The following is a 12189-nucleotide window of genomic DNA, read 5'->3' on the forward strand; positions in this document are numbered from 1 at the left end:
AACAGATCTGTATGTGTTTGTGTAGAGGTGTGTATGTGTAATCTGTTTGGGATCTCAAGTCACTTTACTGAGAGGGAAATGTACTACCCAGGAGAATATATATATGAGGTGATTTTGGCACAGTTTAAGAAAAATGTAGGGGTAACCCAAGGAGCATCACAGTGCCCAGCTGACAGAAGAAAACTCATAGCCCCAGCCACAGGGGAGCTGGGCTGAGGTCAACTCAAACTCTCCAGAGTACTGGCCACAGGCTGTTCCCATACTCCATCAGGGCACCCATCTGATACAGGCTGACCACGTGGCTGCCCCCTTCAAGAACTGATTTTATCTACAGTTCAGGTTCTCTTAATAGAGGTGCCATGAGTGAGTCTGGTTTTTTGTTTGTTTGTTTTTGCCCACACCATTCATTCTGTGGGATATTCCCGAATCAGAAATCGAACCCATAACCCAGCATTGAGAGCACAGAGTCTTAATCACTGGACTGACAAGGAAGTCCTGAGTGAGTCTGTTTTCTCAGCAGCCAATCTGTGCGATTCCAGTCACGACTTCTTCATCTGCTTCCTCCCCAAGTGTGATGCACAGTCCAGAGCAAGAAGCCAACCTTGCTGCTCTCAGCACCTGGCTTCATCACAGCATGACCTTCAACAGGATTTCAGCCACCTCATCAATTAGGGAGCTTCATCCCTAGCTCAGCAACTTCTTTCCCCGAGGTTCTTTAGAACCACATCATCTCTGGTCAAAGCAGAAAGTCACAGAGAAGACCTTGGAGAGCTCCAAGCTCAAAGCCACCCTAGAAGTTTGTGACCAGCGAGGAGCAGAAACTGACAATGACCTTTATCATTATAAAGGTCAGCCAAGGAAACAGGCAGCGGTAGCTACTGAGGCTGGAGCATGGGGCAGCGGCCACAGTGGGACCAGCCAACAATCCCAATGTTTCCATGTCAGCAGTAGAGGGTGGCTGTCTCCGGCAGTGAATCACCAATAAACCCTGGGCAATCCTGGCCCAGCTAGAATAGGACCCTGGATGATTCCCTTTGCTAGTTTCTGGTCTACAGTTTGTTAACCAATTCCCCCTTTTAGATATTGGGTTGTTCCCAAGTTTCTAGTTCTTTCAGCTTTTACCATAACCTAAATGTGGGCAAACAGGTCCTATCTCATTAGCCTTCTTTTTTCATGATTATTTCATTATTATCCAACATGTATGAGGCTTGCTTCCCATAAAAATCCATTCTTTTACGTTGAGGTTTGACAGAAAACAACAAAATTCTGTAAAGCAATTATTCAATAAAAAAACAAATTATTAAACAAACAAACAAAAATCCAATTCTAATAAGGCTGTGGAAACATGCTCAGTCGTGTCCGACTCTTTGCGACTCCATGGAATGTAGCTTGCCAGACTCTTCTGTCCATGGGATTTCACAGGCAAGAATACTGGTGTGTGTTGCCACTTCCTCCTCCAGGGGAACTTCCCTACCCAGGGATCGAACTTGAGTCTCCTGCTAACTCATCATAAAATTTTATCAATACGCACTGGCCAGAAATAGTCCAGCGTGAAGTTTAGTTTGTGAAGTAAGACTTGACTTTGCAGATTATCCAAGATCAGATTGAAGGAAGAAATATTTTAAATGCTCCTAAAAACTGTTTGTATATCTTTAAGATCATTACACATAACTGAAAAACTAAATATAAACTGCTCAGTTATTCCACAAACAAATTTCTTAAAAGCATATTTGCTTGCATTGCACTTAACACTTCCAAGATGAAATGGTGAAGAAGACAAGTAGAAAAATCAAGTTTTTCAAAAAGGGTCGAGGGTGTTGGTAGAGCATAGCCTTCAAGATAGTCCAGATCAGGGAAAAACTACCCTATTCCCTCCAGCCTTTCTCACTCATGCTCTCAAATGTTTTTATGACAGAAGATCAGCCCATACACAGTTACAGAGTAGCTCCCACTTCTGTGACTTTTCTCATTTCCGGATCTTTCAGAGTGAATGAAGATGATTAACAAGTCAAAAAAAATTTTTTTTCTGGCTGTGCTTCATTTCAATATTGCATTACCACTGTTATATTTAATAAGATTAATGTGCCAGCAAAGTTCACAATTTCATGTGCTTTTCAAATGATATTCCTATTTCTGAATTCTCTTGCTAGATCCAATTTTCATTTTTAATAATACTTCCTCTTTTAAATAATTCCAATGATGCTCATGGATCTAACCAATTCTCTCATTAAAGGAATGTTCTATGTTTTGATGAAATCCTTATGGTTACAGCGTATAACAAAACATTAGGCTCCCTCTGCCCCACTGCACTCCCAGAAAAATCTGATCCAGAAGCGAGGGACAAAATGTGCCTGGCGGGGAAGAAAATCATCATCTCAGGCAGTTAAATATGTGAGGAGGGGCAAGAAGGCTCCAACAGCAGGAAGGTAATAGCCAGATCTCATCTAGGCTGCAGGGATTCCAGGGACTGATGCCTCCGAAGGGGTAGGTAGAAACACTGGAACAGAGAAATCACTTGCTTGACCTCAAGTAGAAGAACTGAGTGATGAGTCTGTGATATGAGACCAAGTGCAAAGGCCAGAAACAAGATGCAGAGAAAACACAATTTCAGTGGGCAGTCAAGGTTCAGAGGCCGAGTGGAGGCTGTACAGGTGACCTTCTTCTCCGGGAATCACGAAAGTGGACTTGGAGTTATCAAACATAAAGGACAGGACCTCCCATATCCAAAAGGGAGCCAGAGGTCATGGTCCACTTTGGGATGGTAGAGGAAAGAGGGAAGGACATTTTTTAAAAAAGCAAGAGCAGATGCAAACTAGTATACAGAGGATGGATAAAAAAACAACATCCTACCGTATAGCACAGGGAACTATATTCAGTGCCCTATGAAAAACCAGAATGGAAAAGAATATGAAAAATATACACATGTATAACTTTGTCATAGAGCAGGAATGAACACAACATTGTAAATCAACTATACTTCAATAAATGTTTTAAAAACAAAATTAAAAAACAAAAATGTAAAAAAGCACAGGAACACCCCAGAGCTCAGAAAAAGTGTCTGAAAGAGAAGGAACAGCTGGCAATGCCTAGGATGACAGCCTAAAGGTGGGGACAAGTCAGGAGTCAGGCAGGACAGGCGTCTGTCTTTTGCACTGTTTATATTGTCCCAACCTTTGGGCTGTGAAAAACAGAAGGTTAATCCAAGGAGCTCTGGGGGCCTCACAGTAAGTACCTGAGGCACAAGGTCTCCGGTCCTTAAACCTGAGGGATGGGACAGGGCTCAGGACAAAGTGCGTACTTGTTAAATCCTACGAATTTGAGGGCCAAATGCTTCAATTTCCCAATGAAGACACTCATACCCAGAGAGATTCATTGACCTCTATTTCGACATCTGACTGAAGGGGAGTTTTTTGATTCCTGGCTTAATACTTATTTCCACATACCACACCACCCGCCTAAAACTTGTTAATGGCTTTTAAATTATTCATGAAGAAATATCTTGAAGAAGTGCTACACATCCAAGGATACTTGTTTCAGCATTGTTTCATTAGCACAAATGATTGAAAACAGCCTCATGATCTGAGAACAGGAGACAGATTAAATGAGTAATGGGACATCCATGCAATGATGGTACACAGTCATTCAAAAAATTAGGTTCAGGGTTTCTCTGGTGGCTCAGTGGTGAAGAATCCGCCTGCCAAAGCAGGAGACACGGGTTCGATCCCTGATCCTGGAAGATCCCTCATGCCTTGCAGCAATAAAGCCCGTGTGCCACAACTATTGAGCCTGTGCTCTAGAGCCCAAAAGCTGCAGCTACTGAACCCATTCACCCTAGAGCCTGTGCCCTACAAAAAGAGAAGCAAGCCACTGCAACGAGAAGCCAATGCATCGCAACTAGAGAGTAGCCCCCGTTCGCCCACAACTAGAGAAAAGCCAATGCAGCAACAAAGATCTAGTACAGCCAAAAATAAAAATAACTAAATAAAAAATAAAATTGTTTTTGAAAAATGAGGTTGAGGGAATTCCCTCGCAGTTCAGTGGTTGATTAGGATTCGACGATTTCACTGTCAAAGGCCCAGGTTTAATCCTCTGTTGGGAAGCTAAGATCAGTCCAGCCAAATAAACAAAAAATGAGATTGGTCTATGGGTTTTGATATGTAATAGCCTTCCCTGATAGTTAGTAAAGAATCCATCTGCCTGCAACACAGGAGACCCCAGCTTGATTCCTGGGTCGGGAAGATCCACTGGAGAAGGGATAGGTTACCCACTCCAGTATTCTTGGGCTTTCCTGGTGGCTCAGCTGGTAAAGAACCTGCCTGCAATGCAGGAGACCTGGGTTTGATCCCTGGATTGGGAAGATCCCCAGGAGAAGGGAAAAGCTACCCACTCTAGTATTCTGACCTGGAGAATTCCAAGGACTGTATAGTCCATGAGGTCGCAATGGGTCGGACACAACTGAGCAGCTTTCACTTTCACTTTCATAAAAATATGTATATGGATTTCCAAGATACACTGGTAAGTGACAATTCAAGTTGCAGGAATGAAGGGGCATGCTGCCATTGGTGGGGAATGCCTGTTCTACGTAAGCACGCTTGTGCACACATGCACACGCCCCACAGCCTTGTGCGTGTGTAGGATGCCACCAGGAGGACACGTCAAGAACTGGCATCAGGAGATGCTCACGGTGAGGGAAACTCAAGGCTGGCAGAACGAGAAGTCCTCCTCACAGGACACCCTTCTTGTGCTTTTTGAAGTTTGTACCATATGCTCGTGAAAGTGAAAGTGAAGCCGCTCAGTCCTGTCCGACTCTTTGTGACCCCAAGGACTGTAGCCTACCAGGCTCCTCCGTCCATGGGATTCTCCAGGCAAGAGTACTGGAGTGGGTTGCCATTTCCTTCTCCAGGGGATCTTCCCGACCCAAGGATCGAACCCGGGTCTCCCGAATTGCAGGCAGATGCTTCAACCTCTGAGCCACCAGGGAAGCCCACCATATGCTCATACTACTAATTATAAAAGACGAAGGTGCCTGCAAAGTCAAGGGTGACAAACAGAAGTCCTATTCATTACAGTACAGGTCGAGCTGTGTGGGTCAAGTCCCGAAATAACAGCAGCACAGGACACAGACGCTCACGTCTCCCTCCCGGGAAAGTTGTAGCTTCCCTCGATGGGGAAGTTCCGCTCTCCTGCCTGCAGTGCACCATGCGGCCCTGCTACACTCACCTGTGAGCCAGAGCTTTCTTCCGATAAAACAAGGGTCTGCATGAGAAGATGGCTGGGGGTGGGGGTGGGGGTGTGACGGGTGCAGAGGCGCTGAGTGAAGGATGCACTGGGTGAGGGCCACAGGGCCTTTGCCAGGGGCTGTCACCCTCAGTCACAATGACTGGGGAAGGCATCATGACAGAAAGGGTGATGGAGCTGGACTTTGAACTTGGAGAAGAGGCGGAGGTGGGAGGACTAAGAGACCACACTCAGAGGGGCACTGCAGGAGGCTGCGACCTATTGGAGGTGGGGTGGAATGGATGCCACTAAATCCCTAAGAGGAACAAAGATGTCTGACATTGAATTTGAACTTGTTTTCTGCCTTAGGCTACAGTCAAACCTGATTCACTGGAAAGACCCTGATGCTGAGAAAGATAGAAGGCACAAGAACGGGACAACAGAGGACGAGATGGTTAGATGGCATCACCGATTCAATGGATGTAAGTTTGAGCAAGCTCCAGGAGATGGTGAAGGACAGGGAAACCTGGTATGATGCAGTCCATGGAGTCACAAAGAGTCTGACATGACTAAGCGACTGAACAACAAATAGTCAGACCCTGCCCTCTATAGAGTCACAAAACCTTTATCTAATGCTGTATTGAGTGGTTCTTGGTGGGGGAGGTGGGAGGAAAGAGAACTAACTGTATTCCACTCAGGGTCAAAGGTCTAGGGAGTGGAGAAGGAAATGGCAACCCACTCTAGTATTCTTGCCTGAGAATCCCATGGACAGAGGAGACTGGAGGGCTACAGCCCATGGGGTCGCAAAGAGTCAGACACGACTTAGTGACTAAATAACAACAATACTTAAGAATTCCAACTATCAAACTGTCAAATAAATTTTAATCAACCATGTTAAAAGAAACTGGATTATCTGCATAACCCCTCCAAAGAAAATATTACAAAATCATCTCACATGAAAAAGCAATCAGAAACTAATCAGCCAAAATGTAAATAAAACTGTATTATAAAGATGTGTCAGACAGTTATAATTTAAAATATGTTTCTCTGGATATAATTATACTTGTAGTATTTCTCAGATTTTTTTATTTATAATCTTTTTTCTCTTCTCATTCCAATTAAATACCATCTTTGGTTCTCACTATGTGAAAGAAAAAAAAAGGTCTTGGGAGAAATGCTACAGGACCCAAAGAATTCAGAGCTAGTGATGGGGGAGACAGGGGCAACAAGGATGTGCTAGAGGACCATGAAAACCTCAGTAGCCACAAGACCCCCAGGAATATGTATGAGCTTGAGCCATTTTGTTGGATATTAAAGAAAAGAGTGATTCTGGAAGGTAAAATGATACGGAAACCCTTGGGTTTTAGAAAAATGAGGAGAAAAATCCCAGCAGCTTCTAGACTGAAAACATGGCAAAACAAAGAAAAAGAATATGGTTGCCTATAAAAGAAAGAGAAGCAGACAGGCAGAGAAACATCTGTTCCACTAAATGCTAGAAGGTAATAAAAAGATAATAAAATAATGTTTACGGAGCTTGAAGGAAAACGATTATCACAGAATTATGCTTGTATCCAGACTCTGGTTCATGCAAAAAAAGCATCTTCAGACATATAGGAGGTTAGAAAATATATCATCCACACACTCTAATAAAAAAATTAAATGAGAAAATATTCAAAGAAGAAAGGGGAGGGTGCAATTTATAAGAAATAGTGGTTAGCAATGAAAACAGTAAAGCTGTCAAGACGGTTTAAGACATTTTTTACACTATGGATGTGAATATAACACAATAGTTAAAAAAAAAGCTTTAATATAATACAAGGGCAAAAAGAAAAGAAGCCAGATGGAATTAAAATCCCAGATTATTTCAACAAAACCCAGGATATGAAAAGGAAGGAGAAATCCAAATATCCTATACAGCTTGTCTTGTTTGGTAGTAGAATATTTTGGACATTGGTTAATTTTTTACATTGACAGAGAAATACAGGAAAAAAGCATCCTTGTTAGAAATTTAACGGTAATTCCCAGAAGAAGAAAAATAGGATATAGAGCTCCTAAACCATTAGAGGAAGAAAAAATTAAGGATGTATGGAAATGTGACATATTCTGTAAAACACAAGAAAAGGATGAGGAAGTATTCTGAATACCAAGAAGGCTTATAAAATTCAAAGGCAGGATATGATCTGAGCTGTCTAAAATATCAGCCATGAACAACATGCAGTTATTAAATTCTAATAGTTTTGAATTAAAATTGAATAAAATTTAAAATTCAGTGCCTCAGTCATACTAGTCACATTTCAAGTGGCCAGTGATCTCTGTATCAGACATTTTCATCATAGCAGAACAGTCTAGCAGACAACACTCACAGCCAGCGCAAAATACAAGGTAATATGAGTCTATATAAAGTATGATCCTATTTATGTTAAATATATATTTACCTACACATATAAATATATAAAGGGGTACCCAGGTGGCTCAGTGGTAAAGAATCCACCTGCCAATGCAGGAGACACAGGGTACTCGGATTCAATCCCTGAGTCAGGAAGATCCCCTGGAGGAAGGCATGGCAACCCACTCCAGTATTCTTGCTTGGAGAATCCCATAGACAGAGGAGCCCGGTGGGTTACAGTACATAGGGTCACAAAGAGTCAGACATGACTGAGCACACACGCACGTAAACATATAAACACTGATTGAGTCAGTGAAAAAAAATAACAAAAGCATCTCTGTGACGTATGATCTTACGTAAATATATGTGCATATATATATGTATATAAATATAAATAAGGATAAATTACACTGTTAATAGTGGTATCTCTTAAGAAGTAAGATGACTAAGGGGCTTTCTTTCTCCATATATCTTACTGTTTGTATTTTCATTAATCATATTACTATTACAATAAGTAAAAGTCATTAACATATTTTCAGTGGGAGTAACCATAGACCAACCAACCAATCTCTTTCTTGAACTTGGTTCCAAACCCTGGGTTAACCCAGTAACTGACTTTAACTCGTATATATCTACCATGTACACTTGTGTTAATAAATAATTTCAAGATGGCACAGCATGTGTCCAATATACTTAGAGACTTGCTAGAGTTTGACCAAGCCCTGCAAGAAGTTTGTTCTGAGCCCCAGAGTGATAGCACCCTTTCAGATGGAAACCTTTGATCATTTTAAATGTTATTTCCCAAACCAGGAGGTTGCTTGAGCAAAACTTGTTAGCTCACCTTTCCATTTAGATTTAGATTTAGATTAGATGTATGTGTGTGTTGATTCTCTTCGATTGTGTCCAACTCTTTGCTACTCCACAGACTGCAGCCCACCAGGTTCCTCTGTCCATGGAATTTTCCAGGCAAGAATACTAGAGTGGCTTGCCATGCCCTCTGCCAGAGGATCTTCCCGACCCAGGGATCAAAGCTGTCTCTTGTGTCTCCTGCATTGGCAGGCGGGTTCTTTACCACTAGCACCATGGATAACAGATCACATTTCAGAAGGAGCAGTTTTGAATTATCCCTTAAGTTTTCCATGACAAGAAAAATATCTTGAGCATTCTGGTAATTTTCTGCATGTTCCCACAGACCCTACAGTTGACTGAAGAGAAGATCAACAAAGTCAGAACTAATGACATGGTGCACAGAGTAGCTTCCAATATCCGTTCTCTCCCCCCACCCCCCCCGCCCCGCCCCGCCACCTTAAACTGGAGGTAAGAGAAGAGAGCTTAGGGTCTCTGTTAAAAGAATTTCCAAGTTTTAAACTTTCCCAAATGCCAGATCTTTATTTTTTTTTTTTTAAGAAAAACAATATATTTAAAATGTCTGGGAATAACCCTCAAATACCAAAACTATTTCAGATCTACCCTAGGGGATAGTTCAGTCATTTATCTGCCAACAAAGACATCTTCATATATGCTTACTTTATTCCCTATGTAAATATTCTTGATAACTATTCACCACAGTGAATAATGAGGGGAAAGTTCTCTCTGAGTGAAAAGGGGATGAGACACATCAACTTGTCCAGGAAATATGCACTTTGAAAGTCAGTGTTGGTAAAGTAAGGAGAGAGTTGGTTCTGCTGCCAACTTAAATGCTAATTTAAAAGAATCCACCTGCAACGCAGGAGTCATGGGTTTGATCCCTGATTTGGGAACATCCCCTGGAGGAAGAAACAGCAACCCACTCCAGTATTCTTGCCTGGAAAATCCCATGGACAGAGGAGCCTGGTGGGCTACAGTCCATTAAGTTGCACAGAGCTGAACAAGACTGAACACACCTGCACACTTTTCTCCTGGGGCTCTAGTTTTAATATGTGTAAGACAATAAGTAAACGCATTATACTCAACGGTAGATGTAAATTAATTCTTTCAGGCCACAAGTGTACTATTTAGTGAATGACTGCTCTGTGTACAGACCCATACCTAGTGGCTCAAAGTGATCATTCACCTTTAAAATATCCATTCCTTCAAAGCCTCATTATTTGTCACCTGATTTCAACTGGTGGAGAACGAAGAGGTCAGGTGTAGAAAAGAGGTGTCTTTCAAATTTTAACATTTGTAAACTTGAGCTACTTAAGAAAAAAAAAAATCTAGGTTTCCACTGAGCCATATCATCAGTACCCAAGCCAAATAAAACACAATTACTCCCCCAAATTTGGCACACGCCATCTGAATTCAAATCCAAAAAAGTGGTCCAACTAGCACAGCCACTTGGGTTTTTACTAATCTCCTTATATTTTAATAGACTACAATAAACCCATTACAACAATTTCTTCCTTCTAGAAGCTTAAATCATGTTATCTGTTCTTGCGTAAAATATTTCAGTCCATTGGGCAGCTCTAATTTTGAGTAACTGTGCTAACATATAATTAACGTGCTGATGCACTAAACTGAAAACCTTGGAAGAAGGCATGGAGATGCTTCTGGGTGTGAACATGGGAACTGTGCAGAGCCTCCTGCAAGGTTCCTGCAGGCAGCTTCCCCATCACCGGCTACACACGTGAGTAATTTTCTGTACCATGGGACATTCTTGACTATATAAGCAAAGAAGTACATAATCAAACCTTCAAAAGGATGAAGAACAAGAAACAGACATTACAGGGGAGAAGACAGACTGTTAAGGATCTTGCTAGAAAGACAGGTGCTAAAGTTTGGGGGGTAACTCAGCACATTTGCATCTGGGCCCATTTCTGGCACTAGTGCCATTGTTTCAATAACATATCTATATTTAGCTATCTATCATAGACCAATTTCTATCACTGCATAAACAGAACTGGAGCTCAGATGGCTGCAGAATTTCCTTTCCTCTCTTTTAAAAAAAAATATTCAAAAAAAAATATTCAGACTAGAATTCTAACATTCTGTACTTGCAGCTGCCACTGAAAAATATTCATGCCAATGAAAGATACATTTAGTCAGCTTTTCTCTTTCTTGATCTCTTTTAATATTTCATAACACTTTAAAACTTAAAGTTCCTGTCTTAAATAAATCTCCAGGCAGACGTTAAATAGAATGTAAATACTCCACACTTTAAATCATCAATCATTTAAAGAATCCTCTCCATGAACTGAATAAATAAGCCATCTGTGACTAAGGCCTCCCTATCATGTTTTTAAGCTGACCCACTTCTTCGCCAGTCACCACGGTTTGCAAAATCTCACTTCTAAAGGGATGAGTGCTGGGCGCCAGAGCATAGTTCGAATCCAACAGGGTAAAAGGGTAATTAATGTAAACACAAGTTGGTATTTAAAATGATCCCCCCTACCTATAAAAACAGAACTTCAATACCCCCCTTCACCGGAAGCAATCTTCCCCCCCAAGGGAGAGCGAATTAAGTCTGCAGCGGGGGAGAAAGGGAGCCAGTGAAAGGAAGAAGAAACCTGATCAGGTGTTAAAACGCGTGTCTTTGGACATCAAACAGCAAACAGGATCTGGTCGGGTCGGCGGGAGCGATCCCCCAAGACTGAGCTGAAATTTGGGTCGTGACCGCTCCAGAGATGCGGACTCGCTCGGCGGCGGCGGACCTGCGCTACCCCAGGAACCCGGCTGGGACCCCCGGCGCCCTCTGCCCCGGTCCGCGCGGGGCAGGGCAGCCAGGGCAGCGCAACTTTCCGCAGCTCCCCCGCCAGCGCCGCGGAAACCAGTAGGGGCAAATCTCAAACTGCTCCCCGCCATCGGAGGCTCGTTCTCCCGGGGGTGGTGGCGGCTGGGGGAGGGGTGGGAGGGTCTGGGAGGACTTGGGAGGAGGGTGACAAGGAGAGGAGAGAGGAGAACCACTTCCCACCGGGCGGGCCGCCACAAAGGGAAGGGCGTCGCGTTCCCCTCGATGCCACCGAGTCATACGCCGGCTGGGATGCAGACGCGCGAGGCCAGCGGGTGACAGCGGTGTGGCTGGTCCTGGCGCCCCTTCGCCCACCCGCGGCCTCGCCCCCCCCCCACCCAGCTCCCCTCGCGAGCCGCACCCCCGGACCTCCAGCCGCCCCGGAGGCGCGCGAAAGCCACGCGGGGGCCCGCCCGCCCCGGAGCCGGCGTCCGCGCGGAGCCCGGGCGCGCCTACCCTTTGGCGTGCTCCGTCTCTTCCTCATTGTCCCCGTCGATCCCGCACGTGTCCTGGTCGTCCAGCTCCAGGCTCTGCTGGCTGGCCGCGGACTCGCTGTCCTCCGCCATCTCGGCGGCGCGGGCTGGGAGGCGGCGCTCAAGGCCGTGAGCGCGGGGGGCGGGCGCGGCGAAGGCGGCAGCTGGAGAAGCTCCCTCTAGCGCAGCTCGCCGTCTCCTCCCGGCGCGCCCGCCCACTCTGCCCCGCCTCACCTTCGTTGCGCCCCGCCTCACCTCGTTCCGTCCCGCCTCGTCCCGCCCCTCCGCACCGCGCCCAGCCCAGTCTCGCCCCGCCCCGCCCCGCCTCGCCCCGCCCAGCCCAGTCTCGCCCCGCCCTGCCCAGCCTCGCCCCGCCCCGCCCAGCCTCGCCCCGCCCTGCCCAGCCT

At 44.6% G+C, this 12189-nt stretch overlaps 1 protein-coding gene across 2 annotated transcripts in view; it reads right to left on the minus strand.

The window, feature by feature from the left end:
- Nucleotides 1-11924, minus strand: part of NMT2 (N-myristoyltransferase 2) — a 57082-nt gene extending 45158 nt beyond the window's left edge. For both annotated transcript variants that reach the window (XM_061126277.1, XM_061126278.1), the window contains exon 1: nt 11766-11924. In XM_061126277.1, the coding sequence (XP_060982260.1) occupies nt 11766-11875 (110 nt within the window). In that variant the 5' untranslated portion in view covers nt 11876-11924. The remainder of the gene's footprint in view (nt 1-11765) is intronic.
- Between the last annotated feature and the right edge of the window lie 265 nt (nt 11925-12189).

This window comes from Dama dama, chromosome 23, assembly GCF_033118175.1.
Source record: "Dama dama isolate Ldn47 chromosome 23, ASM3311817v1, whole genome shotgun sequence".
Classification (NCBI taxonomy): Eukaryota; Metazoa; Chordata; class Mammalia; order Artiodactyla; family Cervidae; genus Dama; species Dama dama.